The following is a 20,807-nucleotide window of genomic DNA, read 5'->3' on the forward strand; positions in this document are numbered from 1 at the left end:
TTATGAATAAATATAATACTCATAGCTCTAGTATTCCAATGTTTCCAAACTACCTCCTAAATATCTATATTATAGATTGGCAACCTATGGCCTGCAGTCTAAATACAGCCAGTGGCTTGTTTTTGCAAATTAAGTTTCACTGGAACAGTCATACCCATTCATATTTTCTATAGCTGTTTTCATGCTACCACAAGAGCTTAGAAGTTGAGACCAAGACCATAGGACTTGCAAAGACTAAAATATTTACTCCCTGGCCCTTTACAGAAAAAAGTTTGCTGGTCCTTAATCTACATATTTACTGGAATAAGTATCTAAATGTAGTAAGAAAACATCCAGTGCTGTTTAAGAAAATTAACTGTTGCTATAAATGAAATACTCTATGTAAATATCGGACAAATATATTAATATACATTTATGTAAAAATGATATATGGCTTAAATTTTTAAATTCCATTGTACAATAAAAGAATTATTTATAGCAACCTTAAAGTTCTGCTATTTACAAAGAAAACATATCTATTTTGAATAGAAAGTTTGTGTTTATAACAATATAAATATATCTGTAGTATATAAATGTAACTAAAGTTTTTCAAGGAAAAAAAAGTTAAAACAATGTCTACATGTGAAAGGAAAACAAAAAACCTCCAACATTCTAAATAACTAAGGGCAAGTAAAATATTTTTAAAAAAATATTTTCTAACCAAAATTATCCTTATGTATCACTACCACTAAGAAACATATTTTGTGGGCAAAATTCTATAGGGAGTGTTTGTTCTGCCTATACAAGCAGAATCTCTGCAGGAAAAAAACAATGTCCATATACCGCTTGTGATTTACACTCTGACAGAAAGTGGCAGACAATATGGTTTTTAGATACACCAGTCATATCCTCCTGCTAGTGTACATTAGCTTCTAGTCAAATGGTCTCAACATTTCAGCTTCAAGTTCTTAGTTTCTCCAAGTTTCTCTGTTAAGTAGTTTTACCTAATTATATCAAGGGAGCTTAATATAAATGAAAATTTTGGCAAATCCTTCCAAACAAGACAGATCATTTTGTAATATGAACAGCTACGTCTATCTGATCAATTTTATATGTCTGGATTATTTTTTCTTCAATATTGTATCATAAAATTTTCAAGCATACAGGTAAACAAAGAACTGTATGATGAAAGTCTACTTGTATGCTTGGCTAACTACTAAACACAGTACATCTTTTACTGACCATTTTTTCACAAGCCACCTTCTCGTTAAAAAAATAAAATTACCATTAAACTAAATAACTAGAGTTAAAATCTGATTTTCAAATGCCTTTCTATTCTACTAACTCTATATAAACAGCTATATTATGGATATAATTTAGCCTCCAAAATTTTTCTCAAATGCAAATGATAACACATATAAACCATAGTTCTTTGAGACATATGTAATATTAACTAACAGTATAAAATTTGGTAAAATACTCAAGAACTATATTCTCTTTGTATTTATACAATGAATAAAAGTAAATCAACAGTTGAACTTTATGGTATATGAATTACCTCAATAAAGCTGTTTTTTAAAAAAAGCAAATCAGTAACACTTGCTTTGGTTCAAATGAACAATTCCAAATATAAAAGGATCTTCTTTTACATAAGATAGGATTCCAATGATAGAACATGTTGCCTGACAATACGAATATGGAATAACCAACCAAAATATACTTTAAAATAGATTATAAATTAACGCCACGATTGATGCTTTAGACTACCGATGTGTTTCTAAATTTGGAAGAAACACAGTGTTAGTTTTTTCGTTCTCATTACAACGTTTTGAATAGCTAGCTACATTAATACTGGGCAGGGATAGAAAATGGGAAAGTTAACATGAGGAGAGATTACCATCAGGGTAATACTGCTGGTTCATGCCTTCTGGAGGACCTTGTCCACCATGACTGTATTGCTCCCCATAATAGTCCTCCTGGCCTGAGTACTGCTGTGGTGGGCCTGAAAAACCACAACCAGTCAAGACGTAAACAGTTTGTTCTCTGGGTCATCAAAGGCATTCCGTCTAATTGACGTTAGGACAGATTATTTCTCAGCCGTAGATTCCCCTCCCATGCTTTGGCATCTCAGACACTTCTGACTTTTCTTATACACACACATATATAAACAAACAGCAACAACACATACCACATTTCACAGAAATCAATGTTAAGACCATACATGCAATATCAAACAACAGCAACTCAAAAAACACAAACACTATCTTCCTAAAAAGAGATTCAAACTGGCAGAAAATTAATTTCCTTTCTGATATTAGAGCAGTTTGAAACAAATTAGGGTTTGTTTCTGATCATACATTTAGTAATTTCTCAAAAATAAAATATTTTCTGCTGTAAATTAGTGAGCTTATGATAATAATTTGATGACATAACTTTTTCCCAGAAAAGAATAAATAAAACCATAAACCAGGGAGTTCATATCCACTTTTCGTGACCCTCTGTACGTATTATACCCATTACCTTTTAAGAAAAATAATAAAATATAATTTTCAAAATCAAGAAAGAAAAGGCTCTAACTTTGCCTATATGAAAAGTTTGTTAAAATGGAAAGCCTTTCGAGCACTGTGAGAATTTTTCCCCGTGGAGCCGTACCCTGTTGAGGTGGTCTATAGGGGGGGATCTGCCTCTGACCCAGCATATGATTGCCTTGGTTAACTTGACTCATCATTCCCATTGGTGGCTGCTGGCCTTGGTAATGCTGCCCACCTCCCTGGGGCATGCTGTACTGTTGAGAAGGAGGCTGCTGGTGCATCACTGGACCTGAAAACAGACAAAACATTACACACATAATTGCTGGCATATAACTTAAACATCTTAAGAGAAATACAAACTTCTTTTATTGTCATATAATACCTAAACCAGGTAATTTATTGGAAGACAAACTGACTTCAAGTAATATAAGCAAATCTTTGAACTACAGTTCACGTGCCTAAAATAATCTGCAAACTAGGGAAAACAAGTGATCCACGGTAGCTGATTTGAATTCCACTGGAGGAATATTGTAGCAATTTCTTAAAAAACAGAGTGGTTACAATATATGACCTTCCCAAATGCATATATGTTCCATTATGTACTATCCAGACAACCTTTGCAGAAAACACAGAATCTTATGCTACATAAGAAAATATCTCAAAACAAAGAAAACCACAAAAATCACACAGCAAATGAGTATTTAAACAGAGGGAAAGAAATCTAATTCCTGGGTATGTCTTTTTCCTTTTTCAATGCCCAATCATTATGTAACAATAGGGAATCTACAAACACATTTATAAATGTACTACTTGTATCAGTGGAATTTCATACACAATTTTAAAACAAAAACCTAAGGGTCTTCTATTTTTCAACTTTGTGAGTATGTGTGTTCAGTCACGTCTGACTCTTTGTGACCCCATGGACTGCAGTCCGCCAGGCTCCTCTGTCTATGGGATTTTCCAGGCAAAAACACTGGAGCAGGTTGCCATTTCCTTCTCCAGGGGATCTACCGGACCCAGGGACCGAACTCTTTTATCTCTTGTGTCTCCTTCACCGGCAGGATGGTTCTTTACCAGTTGAGCCACTAGGAAGTTTTTTCAGCTCTAAGATTTATAAACCAAAACAGTCTTCCTAAAATCAAAGGCTATAAAATGCTTAATAACCTCTGACACAGTCAAAAAATACCTAGGCAGAGAATTACAATAAGCCATAGACTAAGAAATCAGAACTGTGCGGTTTCCTGAGTGAGCAATATGCAGATAGTGGAACAGCCACCGCTGCAGTATCACACTGGCAACAGTAAAAACGCATCACGCGATATAATCAGCAACGGCCATCAAGTTCTGTGTCGCTCGTCCAACAAAGTAGGTAGCTCAGAGGTTCACTGGGCTAAGTTACGGTATGTGGAGCTCATCATTCGGACATTATAACCATTACTGCCTGAGAAGCATGTATGAGTTGTCTCCCAATTTCCTGCTTAAATAGCTGCATGCGCCACCCCGCCTTCACTGACTTGGGCAAAGAATTAGAAAAGTTGTACAGGTAAAATTGTCCAGATGAGCCAAAAGATCACAATTTACATAAAAATTTTAAATGCAACACACCCACCTCTTTAAATATATTTCTGACTTACAACAGCAGGAACAATGTGAGCGAAGAGAATCTACTCTTTTCCAATATGAAGAACTGGCTACCTAAAGAAGTACTCTATCAGAGCTAAAAATTCTTTTTTCTCCTATTTGCCTTCTTCTATTCTGCTTCTTTCAAATTTCTTTTTCCTTCTAATTTTGTCATAAGTCTTTCAAAGGTTACTCTGGGACTTTGTTTTCAACAAGGAAGTAAACTCAATCGTAGGGATGAGATAGTTCAGTAGAGACTGGAAGAGGACAACCTGACACAGAATGCGCTTACTACCAGACGTGCGTTCACGTTTACTTCATGTCAATCACTAACAACTATCAGAGGTAAGGATCCTAACTGTCAAGTGTTCAGCCAAGAAATCCTAAGATCAAGATTATATAAGCTAATAGACATCAACTGGGAATCAGGCAAAACTCCAGTTAGATTTCAAAGCACATTTATTCCACTATTCGTCACTGCCTCTGCTCCAGCTATAGCCCAGTGAGTAGTTCAGAAGCAAATTATGGAATGAAAAAGTTTCAAAATACTACTTTAATTCAGGTTACAATTATCAAAACATTTTGTATATTGAACACTAGCATTCATAATAGAATAGGCAGCATAACTGACCATTTACAGAATTCATTTCCAGTAAATGAAGGTTTTGCCTTGTCTTTTTTCTTCAACAGTGATTAAAGATCTCTTGTTTTAACAGAAGATCACTATAAAATTAAAGCATATAATATGCAGTGGAACCAAAATTAAAGGAGAAAGAAAGCAAAAACAGAACAGTTGGGGAAAAATCCAGAAAGACACAGTAATAACAAAGTTCTAAGGCTTGCTATAAAGGAGAAAAGTAATGCTAGCTTAAGCCCTAGATAGAAAAGACCATGCCACTTGAGCTTTATCTTTTGGCACTGTCAGCAGTTCCAATCCCAGAGAGCTCAATTACCACCCTTCTTTTATTTTCTGTCACTGTTCTCCCTCTAAGGATCCATGACATCACTCAAGATCAAGCCTAAAACTGCCGAAAACAGAGCAGGAGAGCACGGCTAAACCACGGCACTTTCCACCTTCTTCCTTGAAGCCTTACCTATTAAAAAAAGTTACAACTTAAATTCTGATTGTTTAGGAAGCATATTGTTTTTCTTATGATAATGAAATATGTTACACTATGGCAAATAAATGTGTATTATCTATTGAGACACTAATGGAAATAAGAGCGCTAAACCTCAAAAGGCTACCCCAAAAGAAGTTCTAAAAATTTGTGCTACAGAGTAAAGATTACAAAATGAGTCTATTATAACCATTTTCTACAAAGTGTGACATTTCACATTACTATATGCTTAAAGGCTATGTCTTATCTTTCACATAAACCTTTCTGACACTAAGAAGTACTATAAAGGATGATATATACAAAGATCCTACTATCAAATACTCTACAGAAACAATGTCCTATATTTTAATCATATCTTGAGATGCAAAATAATAAAACTCTAAAGTCATATCATTAATCTATGCATAATTTTAAATGAAGATTAAAAACGACAGCTAACAGTTAGTGAACACCTGTGGCCCAGGCATTAAGCTCAGAGCTTTATGTCTATTATTTATCCTCCTCAAACCCTATGAAACAGATAGTATTGTTGTCAACTTCACTTTACAAGTAAGAAAACTTAAAGCATACCAGCATTAAGACTCTTACCTAAAGTTGCATGGCAAGGAGACGGTGAGAAATCTAAAACCATGCTCTTAGCCATTATATGTACCTCTTCTCCAAAGTCAAATCAGACTTCTCCAATGTAATATCTCTGAGAAAAACAGTCCTACATAACATTATCACTGTAATAACAAAATCCTAGAATACAGTACGTTCCTTCTCTTCATCTATTATCTCTGTGTTATAGTAAGAGTGAATACAAACCTGTGTAGATAATATCCACTACAAGCCCATTTGCCTGTTCATCTTTCACCACCTGTTGCCCACATTTTACTACTTTTCCTTAACCATTCAATCTCAAACTAAACCATTTATAGCTCTCATTTGAAAGCATTACTAATGCTTTATTTGCAAGAAGAAATCCCTGTTTCATTAAATTCAATTAGCCAACCCACTACCTATTAAAATGCCATTTAAAGTGAATAGGATTCTTTACTTACCTAAAATCTACCCCTGCCTTCATCAAGAGTTTTAAGTGTTTAAGAGTTAAAGTTTTAAGACATTTAGAAAAAAACATCAAGGATAAAAGAACGAGAGCTAAGTAAGAAAATCTCAGAAGTTTAGTAAAGTCACTGTTAACTAGTGCAAACTGAGCTGAATTTCCTAGCAACCAATGAAGAAATACAACCATGACAGATTTTATCTAGTAAAAAGAACAATTTTTAGAGAAATCCCATGAAAGTATTTAAAAAGTACTGAAACTTAACAGTATCAAAAACTTTTGTTATTGTTGCTAAGTTTCTTCAGTAACACAGACCACCCTTACATGCAGTTCCTTACAGTAATCATTTCTTAAGGCTGTGATTTTCAACCCTGAGTGATTTTGTCCCCAGGGGATATTCAGCAAAGTTCGGAGACATTTGTGGTCGTCTCCACAGGTACTGGGGGGGGGGGTTGCTACTGCCACCTAGTGGGTACAAGACAGAAATACGGCTAAATATCTCAGTGCACAGGGTAGGCCCCCACAATAGAGATTTAGGTAACTCAACATGTCATTAGTGCTGAGTTAAGAAGTCCTGGATTCTCAAGGGCATAATTCTACATCATAGGCATCTCTACAAACTAGTCTGAGGATTAGATTATATATTTATCTTTCTGATGACTGAAAATTAGAAAAGGGATGTGTTGTGCCTTCATAAATCTGGCAAAGCAAAAAGCTATGCAATTTCTCAATCAACTCCTCTGAATAGTTTCAACTATACAATAATATTAATTCAAAAAAAAGACCCTGTAGACTGCATCTACTGTAGACTGAAAGGAATTCCAAAAGCTCTAGATTTATGGGACACAAGTGACAATCTGCTGTGAAAGTAAAGTCCCCATCTTGCCCAAACAGGAAGCCATGGACACAGGCTATCTGAGAACATACAGCTTTGGGTCAACTTAGTATGAAAGCTGAAACTTATGAAGCAACAGGTACAGGAGAGATTATCCTGCCCAGAAAAACTTCAGATGGAATGGGCTATATAAACAGGCATGACTTGGAATATTTGTAAACTATAATTTCTAAAATTTACCCCTGCTGCTACTGCTGCTGCTAAGTCACTTCAGTCGTGTCCGACTCTGTGCGACCCCATAGACGGCAGCCCACCAGGCTCCCCCGTCCCTGGGACTCTCCAGGCAAGAACACTGGAGTGGGTTGCCATTGCCTTCTCCAATGCATGAAAGTGAAAAGTGAAAGTGAAGTCGCTCAGTCGTGTCCGACTCTTAGCGACCTCATGGACTGCAGCCTACCAGGCTCCTCAGTCCATGGGATTTTCCAGGCAAGAGTACTGGAGTGGGGTGCCATTGCCTTCTCCGAAATTTACCCCTAGAGATTCTCATTTAGCGGGCATGGGGTAGAGCAGACAAATCTTGTTTTAACAGGTACCCCTGATGATTCTGATGCCGGTGGTCTTAGGATCACACTTTGAGATAAAGACTTCTAACAGAAAAAGTAAATCAATCATCCCCTTTTACCATAAAAGAAGCTAGATTATGGTTAACACAAAATATTTAAACTGGAGTAAAACGGCATCCCATAAAGGCACCTAAGATGTTAGTTATAAAACGAAGGCCAAGGAGTACATGTGTTACAAATACATCAAAACCCAATGAATGAGACACTTAAGATTTTATTTCATTGTATGTAAATGTTACAAAAAAAAAAACTATTAAAAGAAAAAGGAAAAATTTTTCAACGTTGTGCTCTAATGCTATGCAGACTAAAGTATTAATGGGCAAAAGTATAATAATATCTGCAAAACACTCGGAAATGCATTTAAAAAGAAGATGCCATTAATGGATGGGTAGAATACAGGAGACAACTATACAGGTACAATTCCTTCAAGTTTTCTATATGTTCGAAATTTTACACTAAAAAAAAAACTGGGAGAAAAATTTTAAATTAATCCTAAAAGAATATACAAAGATTTCTCAACAGTTAGAAAATAATTCAACTAGAAAATGGGCAAAAGACATTAAGAGACATTTCACTGAAGAGGATATACAGATGGCAAATAAGCACGTGAAAAGATGTTCAGCATCACTAGCCATTGGGGAGATGCAAATTAAGGCCACAATGAGATGTGATCTACTACTCATTTTTAGAACAGCTAAGATTAAAAAATAACTGACAATACCAAATGCTGGCAAATACCTGAAGAAAGTGGATCCCACATGCACTGTGCTGCCGGGATGGTAAAATGGGAGAGCTACTTTGGTAATCACTTTGGCAGTCTCTAAAAAAACTGAATATATAACTGATAATAAACCACTGTAAAATAAGAGTAAATATAACAAACCTGGCTATGACAATATTTTTTTGCCCTTCATATTTATATGATAAAGGTACTGAAAGAAAAATTTCCCACTACTCTAATGTCAAGCTTCTAGATCACATCATTATCACTTGCAACTTATTAGCTAAATCAATCAAGACTTTCTTAATACTGTTCAAACAAAACTAAAGCCAGAGATAAATTAGGTTTTATGGCTAAAGAAGACAATTGCCAATAAACAGATCTCAAGTTTGCTGCTGCTGCTGCTAAGTCGCTTCAGTCGTGTCCGACTCTGTGTGACCCCACAGACGGCAGCCCACCAGGCTCCCCCGTCCCTGGGATTCTCCAGGCAAGAACACTGGAGTGGGTTGCCATTTCCTTCTCCAGTGCATGAAAGTGAAAAGTGAAAGTGAAGTCAGTCATGTCCGACTCTGAGCGACCCCATGGACTGCAGCCCACCAGGGTCCTCCATCCATGGGATTTTCCAGGCAAGAGTACTGGAGTGGGGTGCCATTGCCTTCTCCAGTTTGCATTATTACAAAAACCCTTGGTCTCATTTTACGTAAATTATACAAATAATTATGGAATTAGGATTTTTAAATGCATCATCTCACTTAATCTTACTTAAAGAAATTAAGAAAATTAGATAGAGGTCCCACACATAGTAATCTATGGGGCCAAGACCTGGATCCAAGTCTGAAGAATTATATACCATACCTGGAACTTGTGAAATATATGCTTTAACACAAACATAACAATCTGTGAAAATCCTTATGTTTGAATATGTAATAAGTAAGTAAAATGGTGTTAAAATCTGGGAAGCTATAATCACTAATGCCTGGGAATGAAAAATATGCTGATTCTATCAAATGTTAACTTTTGTTCCAGAAAGCCTACTACTCTATTCAAATTAGTTGGACTTTTAAGAAACATCTTTAAGGCACTAATGTTCCATCTTTCTGGGTTATCATGAAACATTTGGTTTCAGTTCCCATTCACTGAAAAGACAAATCTGCAGGCCTACCCCCAGGTTTTGTTCTAGACACCAGAACAAAAGAGGCAAACCTCTGCCTCTTTGGAGCTGTATCTGAACTGCAGTGGAGCTGACACTCTCTACGTGAGTGAGTAGTAGATCCAACACGTAAGAAGGTGATCAACTGTGAACATGAGCCTTACTCCTAAAGTTGAAAGTGAACATCACTGAAGGTAACCTGGGTAGCAGTTAAAATAACACAGGAAGTAGGTCGGATTAACTATTTACAACGCTGTGCAGCGATTTAAGAAAGAAATTAACATTAAAAACTTGCTAAACCACTCATCTAAAAACAGGAGTCCTCATATGAGAATATACACTAAAGGCTAAATTTAAAAATATTTGCTTTCTCAATTCATAGATATGCATAAAATTACAACTAAAAGTAGGTACCAACTGCAATGCCACTGTCATATAAATTCATTTAACTTATAATTTTTTAATGACCATGAATATAGTAACCAGTAAATTAAATGGGGCAATTTTTTATTCAGCTTTTTGAAATGACATGTTTGGTGTGGTAGGTCTACATGTTTTCACTATATTAGACTTTGCATTAATTTGGTTTACTGTTATTTTTCAATTTTTCAGTAAAAATTTAAAAGCTGAAAACAGCTTTTAGAGAATTAATGACATCCAAAGACACTCCATAATTTCATTGCCAGAAATGATACTTTTACTATAACACTAGTACACAATGTCCCCTTTTATATTAGAACTATGGGTATAAATTATCATGCTGCTTCTCCTTCCTTTTTTAAACAATCAAAATGATAAACTGAAAATGTATCCTTTGAATTAATTTCAATCAGACTCCAAAATACATGACAAAATTTTTAGACGAGTACTTTTTTCCTCCTGAATTTCATTTTCAAAGAGGGGAGGGAAAAAAAGAAGGAAAGGAAAGGAGAGAGGGTAAAAAACAAAGCCACTTCAAAACGACCAGAAAAAACACGTCGAGGTCTTGACCTGCAACGTTCTGTTTAGAAAACTACTATGACATCATCAGATAAAGTACCCAAATATGTCACCTAAATAGTTAATAATTATTAATGTGACAAAGGTTAAATAATTGCTATTTGTTTTTAAAACACAATTATCCGGACTGGCTTTTCTCCCCTTCGTTTGTCATTGGACAGAGATTTAATCTAAGAAATACCACTATTTCATTATTAAATATTTAATAAATTTCATTATTAGAAAGTAAGTGGTTTTAACATTTTTTTTCTAATAGCTATTGATGTAGAGATATGTATACAGAAATAAGCAGATAGTCAAAAGGTCTCAACGTTTTGAAATCTGAATTAACTCAAAGAACAGCAAATAATATCTCAACAAATATTAACAAAAAAATTTTAAAGTAGAAATATTTCCTTTTATAGAATATTGGTATTCCTCTAAGCTTTTCTTTAAAATATTTTAAAATGTAGTCTCCTCTAATTTCTTTCACCTATTTATCAAAACAGAAAAAATTTAATGTAAAACATATAGGTTATTTTTATAAAACTATCTAAGGAAAGGTTTTATAATAAAATAAACATTAAAACTTCAAATAAAACTTATATCATGCTGAACAAGTTTTTAAAAATCCAACAGGCACCATGTAATTAAAATATTTTTATAAGGAATTCCAAAATATTTTTATAAGAAATTTAACTGAAAAGTTTTTTATTTGTGATTAAGAAAGCAAGTATTGCTAAAAACTCATATAACTTTCCCTCCTTTTTTCCATGGTAATTGTAATTTTCTTTGGTGGTTCTTGATTCTGAAATGTCAAAATTTAACTGAAAATTTCAGCTTTATATTTGTCCTGAAGAGATTTTTTTAAAACAGTGGTCATTTCCTCCCTAACATCCTCTTTTCTCTTTTGAAATGTAGCTTTTATTTCTAAATCAGATTCTCAAAGTCATGTTTTATACAGTCTATTTTCTATTCATAAATTCACAAATTATGAGAACAAAGAAAAAGTAAAATAAGTTCTAAAAAAAGAAAAAACTATACATTGATACAAATATGACATTTTTCAGAAGAACACTGTGGGGTGTTGGGGGTGATGCACAAAATGGGTGAGAGAGATTAAGAGGAACAAACTTCCAGGTATAAAATAAGTCATGGTGGTATAATGTACACATAGGGAATACAGTCAGTAATATTTAACAATTTAGTTCAATAATGTGGTAACTGGACTTATGGTGATCATTTCATAATGCACGAAGCTATCAAATCATGATGCTATACATCTGAAACTAATACTGTATGTTAACTGTAACTCAATAAAAGAAAAATAATTTTAATTTCAAAAACAATAATAGCTGGTGGCTATGTTTTGAACAGCAACTCCTATAAAACTTTAACTCCTTTTTCCAAAAACAGTAAACCTATTTTCTCCATACACATTGCTGCACATGTTATTTTTCTTCTTCAAACCTTAAGTGCATGCTCAGTTGCGTCTGACTCTTTCGCGAACCTATAGGCTGTACCCTGCCAGGCTCCTCTGTCCGTGGGATTTTCCAGGCAAGAATACTGGAGTGGGTTGCCATTTCCTTCTCCAGGGGATCCAGGGATCTTCCTGACCCAGGGATCAAACCCAGGTCTCCTGCACTGCAGGCGGATTCTTTACCACTGAGACACCTGGGACGCCCCTTCAAATCTTAAGATGCCGTATCAATCCATGCTGCAGCAACATCCATTTTTGCACATGTTATTTTCTAAGAAGTGTGCCACCATTATTACGGTGGTTGCTGTAAAGAATCACTATCGCTATTTTTTTGCTCTCTTTCCTGGTAATCAAACTGTATAGGAAACATCTGAACCCCTCCTAATCTAGCACTGACTGGATCTTGCTGTGGTTTTGACCTTTATTTGATATAACTTAAAAAAGGAAATATTCCATAATGGGCACTCAAGAACTTTCAAGGTAAAAGAATGGAACAAGTGTCAGTTCTATGAAGCTATGTTCATTCACAATTTGTTTCATTTATCTGCCTTTGTTTCTGGTGTATTTTACCAAAATTATAGAAAATATCTGTAGATTTTTAAATCACAATATATTATTTCATCAAAAATAATGATCAACAGATTAACATTAACTTCCTTTATCTGGGTGTATTTTGGTGATTTGTTTTTCATAAGAAAAATCTAGACAATTTTACTGCAAATACATTTAATTCTATCTGAGACTCTTAACCTCATCACATTTCATAATTGAAATAGCTTTAAGCTGGCAACAGGCCAAATGTTTTAACAGGCAATTAGCAGAACAGAGCGCCACTTACTGGTTTTTAGTTATTATTCACAAGAATACTTAAAAGAGAAACATGATAACAATTTCCTTCTCTGAGATTGGTAATAAACTTGAATAGACTTCACATCACTCTAATAATACAAGAATACAGCAGTACCTCCACTGAACATTCTAACAACAAATTATCTTAAAATTACCTTTAATGCTGAAACACAGCATCAGAAAACATTAAATCAAGGAAGATTCAAAGAAAATTAATATATTCTTCACAAGTAAAATGAACCACAGAGCAGATGCTTTTTAAGGACTGTACTTAATAAAATAAAATTCTATTTTCTCAATTCTCTAGGTCTAACCAAATGTTCTGTTATTCACCAATTAGCTTCAAAATCCAAAAATACAGTCTCAAATAAACTGTCCAAAAAATATAAAAATAAATAAGCTTAAAAAGCTAAACAGCAATTTAATTCCTAAAAGAAAAAAATTATTTTCAGCTGGTTTCAAACCTGATGTTCCTTTTCTGAGTATGACTTAATTCAAACTTGTGTTTTTGAAAATCAGCTAACATTTTGAAAAAACTGATTTTCAAAAGCTAATGGAGCATTCTAGTCGAGAAGGGTATACAGAAAGCTAACTTACCTTGGTTTGGCTGCATGCTCATATTTGGTCTGGGGCCGTAGTTTCCCATGGGCTGCCCTTGACTCATGGTCATCTGGTTCTGTACCGGCATGCTCTGGGATGACGGCACGGAATGGCTGTAACCTCCCATGGACCCGTGGCTACTTGAAGGCATGTTCATGGAACTGTTTGTCATATTAAGTTGATTGGGTCCAGGTCCCTGCATAGGGATATGGTTGGGCCCTTGAAGAAAAGTGATCAAAACCAAAATATGAAAGTTAAACAGATGATCTATACAAAAGTACCTTAAAAAGCTTTTTTTTTTTTTTTTTTTGCATTAATGCAGTAGTAATACCAAATAATAACTTGAGTAGTTAATCAGTAGCAAAAAAAGTAAATGCTTTACTTAAATGATAGCAAATACTGTAAGGTGGACTGCTGCTGCTGCTAAGTCGCTTCAGTCGTGTCCAACTCTGTGCGACCCCATAGACGGCAGCCCACCAGGCCCCGCCATCCCTGGGATTCTCTAGGCAAGAACACTGGAGTGGGTTGCCATTTCCTTCTCCAATGCATGAAAGTGAAAAGTGAAAGTGAAGTCGCTCTGTCATGTCCGCCTCTTAACGACCTCATGGATTGCAGCCCACCAGGCTCCTCCATCCATGGGATTTTCCAGGCAAGAGTACTGGTGTGGGGTGCCACTGCCTTCTCCAAAGTATTGAGTATTTAATCAATAGCAAAAAAAAGTAAATGCTTTACTTGAATGATAGCAACTACTGTGAGGTGGACTACTATTCTCATTTTACAGATTAAGAAACTGATGCTTTTGAAAAGCCAGAAACATTCTAGAAAAATTAAAAAAAAAAAAAAACAGTATGAAGGAGGACTTGCTTTATAAGAGACCAAAACATAGGAAGCTGAATTAAAAGCGTGTAGTGCTAACACATAAATGAACAAATTAACACATCAGTGAACCTAGAGCACAATCTAAAAACTGACCCAAAAGCACAATCAGGTAAATGACAATGGTTCTGATATTAGGTATCTGTGAGCAAAAGAAAGATAATTCAATAAGTGATGTTGTGACAACTGAGTAGACATCTGGAAAAACACAGGCTGGATTCCCTACCATGTTTTTTCTAGCAAAACTAAGTCCAGATGTAAAAGAAGAAAGAAAAAGTAAGGAAACCATAAAAGAGTATTTCAAACTGGAGAATTTCTAAAATAGAGTGGAAGCGCTTTTCAGAACTATAAAAGATTTATAAACTAGAGTACATAAAAATAAAACATTTGCACATGACCAACAAAGCAAAATTAAATAATACAAATATTAACTGGGAAAAAATATTTACAAGAAATATCACAGACCAAACTAATTACTTAACATATAAACTAAGTAAGTAAAAGTCCAGCAGCAGTAAACAGGCAAGGTACATGAAACATCAGTTTACACAAAAGCTTTACAAAAGGGCCATAAATATGAGAAAATTCCTTGTTTCATTTAATATAGTAAAAAGGCAAATTAAAACCATGAGATCCATTTTTCATCTTTTAGATTTGCAAAGATCAAAAGCTTTGTTCCAACCCTATTATGAAGAAAAAAGCACTTTCATGCTTCATTGGAAGACTATAAATGTATAAGTAAGTACTATTTTTATGTAGACCAATATGACAATAACTACCATATTATAAAATGCATATACCTTTAACCTAGCAATTTTAGTTCTAGGACTTTATCCTACAAATATACAAGTTTTTGAGTGTATATGGATACAAAACTGTAAATTTGTTTACTTATTTATATTTCACAGGCATATTCACAACAGCGTAATTTTTAATACCAAAAGTCTAGAAATAACCTATATTTCTATCAGAAGGAAACTGTCCAAATAAATGAGAGGCATCCATAAAAAGAATGTAATACAGTCATCAAAAACAACGAGGAAGCTCTTTATATACTTAGCGGTCTCCAAAATATACTCTTGCCTGCAAAATCCCATGGACGGAGGAGCCTGGTAGGCTGCAGTCCATGGGGTCGCTAAGAGTCGGGCACGACTGAGCAACTTCACTTTCACGCATTGGAGAAGGAAATGGCAACCCACTCCAGTGTTCTTGCCTGGAGAATCCCAGGGACAGGGGAGCCTGGTGGGCTGCCGTCTATGGGGTCGCACAGAGTTGGACACGACTGAAGCGACTTAGCAGCAGCAGCAGCTCCAAAATATATCTTTATATACTCATGGTGTCTAAGGGAAATCTTTAAGAGGTAAAAATATGAAATATAATACTATCTAACATATGGTACCATTTGTGTTTAAAAGAAAAGAGAAGAAAAAAGAATGTAAACCAGCATATGTTTTAAAGGGTAACTAGACACCAATGACTATCTGGAACAATGAGTCTGGGTAGATAGGGGCTGTGTGCCTTTTCGCACCTTTTGATTTTGGTACCATCAGTATATATTATCTAATTGTTTTTTTAATCAGCTAAATTTATTTTAAAGGAAGATATGTGACCAAGAGCAAACAGCATATAAAGAGCACTACCACTTACAAGACAAAATATTAAAAACACAACTAAAATCAGAAATTAAAAGCCTAGATACAAATCTGTGTACAGAAAAAGGTTGGCTAAATACCGTAGAAACTTTTTAAATAAAAACAATATAACTAACTGGACTTCCAATTTCTCCTACACCTAACTGTAAACTTCCTAACAATGAGTTGTTTTAGAAGTTCTCCAGTATTCTGGACAACCTAGGTCATAACTGGTTGAAAATCCCTGGCTCATAAAGAGATATCTTATTCCAGATGGCCTTACACAAAAAACCAAATGTCATGTTAACAATAATTACACTGCTGCTCACTTGCTTCCTCAGCCTTTGGCGTGAATGTTACCTGGAGAAGTTGAATTGAATTCCTAATTAAAGGCACCACTATAAAAAAAAAAAAAATCACAAAACTCCCCTGACTTACTAACCTGCATTGGCACTACCCTGACAGTTTTAAAAGCAACGTGTCCTGATGATCTAAGTGTGGACAGAGCAAGAAGCTTCCTTTGACTACAACCAGTTCCTTCTGGCTACAACCAGAAGGAAGCAAGAAGCTTCCTTCTAACTACAACCAACAAGCTGTTATGTCTTTAATCCTGCCTCCACGTGGGGTGAGGGCCATGTGGGCCATGACTGTGGAAGCCCCGGCAAGAAAAAGAAAGCTGCCACCAAAACACCTCACCCTCCTACATGACCAATCAATCACACATCACTGTCCTGTAAGCCAGGTGACCTGGCCTCTTCTGCTCTGTGCTTTCTACATCCAAAGACTCTGAACACCAATGCTACCAACACAATCAGTTCATACTATCCTAAGGATGCTAATAATACTAATTTTAAAAATAAACCTCTCTGTGATTTTAATTTACTCTCACTATTGCTATTTGTATAATACATTCTTTATGTTAATGAAAATAACCTTTGTTTTTAGAAAGCAAAAATATTCTCACATTAAATGTAGAAAACACCCCACCAAAAATTATGGGTGTGGGTGTGACTATTGCTACAAAAACAAGATAATTTAAAGATACTTTTCAGATTAAAAATTCAACCCAGCAAAAGGTGTGTAAATCAGCACCTGATGGTCTGAAAGATATTTTAAGTAGCTCTAAACTTAAAATGGATAAACAACAAATAATGCATTATATAAGAAAGCTGACACTTTACAGCTTTTAATTCTGCTCAATTTCCATATTTCCATTATGCTATAAACATTTATATTCATAAAAATCCAAGCTCAGTTTCAATAGACCAATGAGGAAATATTAAATACAGTCACACTTTAGAGGGTGTTTCGTTTTTATCTCCCCATGTGTTATTTTTTCAGCAGTACCGTTTCTGAGATCAATAAAATTTCAAGTAAACACAAAACTCAGAGAAATGCTACAATACATTTTTATAAACATTTTAATTCTTATGCCATGCCTTTTTCCCCCTCCAAAAGCTTCTAAAGCCAGCTGTATTGCATAGTTTCAGACAGACTAAATTTAGCCAGTTCTGTTCATCAGAGGAATGCTGTGTGTCAGCTACATCAAAGCCCAAGGGCAGCCTGATAAACACTGAATACAGGTCACGTAGCTCTGTAGCTAACAAACTCTAAGAGAGCTTGGACTCGAGGGCATTCAAAGCAGTTTTGTCATCAACAATCTAAGTATCCCTTGAGCCCCCATGTCGTTTCAGTTGCTAAGCAACTCTGGTGTTAATGTCTTAGAGGAGAGAAACTTACCAGGCATCTGGCCGTTCATCTGGTTCTGCATGTGTGGTGCCGGAGGACCCCCACCTACCATTCCATCTGAAGGCATGTTGTGAGTGCGCGGAGGTGGGGGAGGGCCGCTCGGACTCATCCCTCCGGGACCCATAGGCATATTCTGTGTGGGTGGCTGAAAGAAGACAGTTTAGTAAAACAAGACAAACAGTCAGACTAATATATTAAAGATGCATATGGTGTAACTGTTGCCTATATTATTCAAGTGAACACGAACAAAAACACACATGCGTTTCAACTTATTCTACTGCATTTTAATTATGGGTTTATTCACATTGTGTTTAATACGCTCCAAAAACTTCATAGGATCATCAGCACGGATGTATCCTCTGGCCACCTTAGACCAAAAGAAGAACCACAATTCAGGTCTATTTTACTTTACAGTGAAAATTTAAAAATCGTAACATTCGATACAAAAAGAATTCTTGTTTATCTATAAAGATCTCTCAAGTGCCCACTATTGCTATTTCAATTATACTTTAAAAATCAAATCTCCCTTCATTATTGATATATTTGGATATATTTACTCTTAGTGATTTATTTCACCTGAAAAGATACAGTAACAAAAGACTAAGGTACAGAAACTTCAAAATGTGATACATTTTATATTGTTGGAGGGGGGTGGCTTTGGAGGAGGAATGTTTTAAACCACAAAGATGCAGCTCAGCCCAACATTTTTGTGCAACTACTCCTATAGATTGGAAACATTACTGACGGCCTCCAAGGGTACACAGACAGCTGCCTCAAAAGGATGCCTTTGGCAAATTTCCTAATGAAAGTGTGAAGAAAATCACTGACTAACCTTGAGAGTTCACAAAAGGGCAGGAAAAACACAGATATAAGATAAGGTAGTCTGTAAACCTGGCTCCCTTCTTGGGGATTTTTGGGTAAAGAAAGCATATAGTTTCTTTCCAAAACCCAGTTTTTTAAGCCTGTAAGAGGATACAGAAATCTTACCTTTACAGATCTATTTTGCTTTCTTTCTCTACTTGTCTGTGTTCTAAACAGAATGTCCATTTCTACAACTTCAGTCTTCCTCTGACGTGTTTACTGTGTCTATACTACCCAGATTTTGCAAACACAGTCTTCTCTAGCACACTGACCAGATATATACATTGTTCTTTAGACATCACGTGTAAACACTCAAATCTCCAACCACCTCATAACCACTAACACTTACAAAATTAAACAGATTCAAAATCTTAAATTCATAATCTGTTTCTTCCACTACTGAACCCAATAACTGCTTATTAAATATTTCCTCTTCAAGTTTTATCTTAAATTCCTTATCCAATTTGTATTCTTTAAATACTTTGCTCCATTTTCAAGAAAATTACCAAACATCAACTCAGTGTCACATATCGCACTTTTAAATCACCCTTTATCTTCCTTCAATATGGCTGACTTGACCCTCTAGTTTGAAAATCAAATTCCTTCCTCCTATTATCTTGTCCAAATTTTCTGTTCAGGAATTTATGCTCTCACTCTCAGTAGGTATCAGTTCCTCATCTTCTTGTGATTTAACTCATAAAGCATCAGTGTTCTCAGTTCCCATCATAATAAAGTAGCTTGTATCAAAGTAACCCTGTTGCTAATAAAAGCTATAAAATCCAGATAGGCCACTCTCTCCTTCCGAGATGGCCCAAACTCTGTCTGTGGAGTGTCTTTTTCTCTAAATCCATTTCTTACCTATCACTTGGTTCTCACAGAATTCTTTCTGCCACGAGACATCAAGAACCTGAGCTTCATCAAGTTCTGAAACCAGGAGGTGGACCGAGAAAGATCTTGCTGTGATTTACGTCAAGAAGTATTCTGTTTTCCAAGACTCATTACTTTATATTTGTGCTTTTTCACCTGGTTAGTTGTACTTTTTGAAAACGGCGGAAAAAAAAAATTAAAACTGTTTCTCTAAAAAAAATAAAAGCTGGATAAAAGGAAAAATCATTTGAAGGCACTGAAGAGTAATGTACACAGAGAGGAACAAGAGGGGCGACAATTGTTAAAAGAAGGGGAAAATGGAAACAACACGACCCCACAGGCACGCTGGCTTTTCCTGACTTCCTTGTGGAACAGAAAACAGCCCATGCAAGAGGTGGCAGTCCCACTAGGTTGAGAGAAGACAGAGATTTTCGGCCACCAGAGAGCCAGAAACTAAAGAGCAAAGTCCCAGAGAGGAAGATTCAAGAAAAGCAGAAAACAGCCATTACGACAAAAAAGAGCTGAGAAGAGGTTTCAGCTCTGCCCTGTTCAAGGGAGACAAAGATTGGAGTAGAGGTCTCAGCACATCAGAAGGGCCTTCAAACAAGCCAATCCCTCTGTTAAGATTTCAAAAGAGCCTCTACTTGGATTAAGATCAAAATTTAAATAGATCAGCCCTACCAAGTCCAAAAATCCTCAATTAAAATTAAAAGGCATTCTACAAAAAGTAAGAAGAAATGGCCAACACTCATCAGGATGGCTACAATAATTTTTTTTTAAACTACAGAAAATAACAAGTGTTGGTAAGAAAGTAGAGAAAATAACTCTCATACATGCTGAAGGGACTGTAAAAGGGTGCAGCTGTTATGCAGAACACTTGAGCAGTTTCTCAAAGAGGTAAACACAGAGCTATCAAAGGACCTAGCAATTCCACTCCAGGTATAGATCCAAGAGAACTGAAGACATATATTCACACCGTATTTATACATCAATGTCCACAGCAGCACTATTCATAAAATGGCCAAACAGGAGGGAAAAAACTAAAAGTTATTTAATCGATGAATGAATAAACAAAACGTGATAAATTATGTACACAATGCAATGTTTTGCAGCCACAAAATGGAGTCAAGTCTGATACACACTACAACACAGACACATCTTGCAAACACTTATGCTAAGTGAAGAAGTCAGACTCCAAAGTCCATACATGGTACGATTCATTTATATGAACTGTCCAGAACAGGCAAAGCCAGAGCGACAGAAAGTAGACTGATCAGTCTTTGCCGGGGGATGG

The 20,807-nt window shown here is 35.6% G+C and overlaps 1 protein-coding gene across 5 annotated transcripts in view; it reads right to left on the reverse strand.

Annotated features, from left to right (window-relative positions):
* The window catches only part of SS18 (SS18 subunit of BAF chromatin remodeling complex), a 73,674-nt gene that overhangs the window by 17,403 nt on the left and 35,464 nt on the right, over positions 1 to 20,807 (reverse strand). For 4 of the 5 annotated variants that reach the window (XM_006052281.4, XM_006052282.4, XM_006052284.4 and 1 more), the window contains exons 4-7: positions 17,777 to 17,930; positions 13,527 to 13,748; positions 2,632 to 2,799; positions 1,877 to 1,981 (exon numbers count right to left, since the gene is read on the reverse strand). In XM_006052281.4, the coding sequence (XP_006052343.1) occupies positions 1,877 to 1,981; positions 2,632 to 2,799; positions 13,527 to 13,748; positions 17,777 to 17,930 (649 nt within the window). The remainder of the gene's footprint in view (positions 1 to 1,876; positions 1,982 to 2,631; positions 2,800 to 13,526; positions 13,749 to 17,776; positions 17,931 to 20,807) is intronic. The other variant, XM_025273499.3, reaches the window with a different exon arrangement.

The sequence above is a fragment of the Bubalus bubalis genome, chromosome 22 (genome assembly GCF_019923935.1).
Source record: "Bubalus bubalis isolate 160015118507 breed Murrah chromosome 22, NDDB_SH_1, whole genome shotgun sequence".
Lineage (NCBI taxonomy): Eukaryota > Metazoa > Chordata > Mammalia > Artiodactyla > Bovidae > Bubalus > Bubalus bubalis.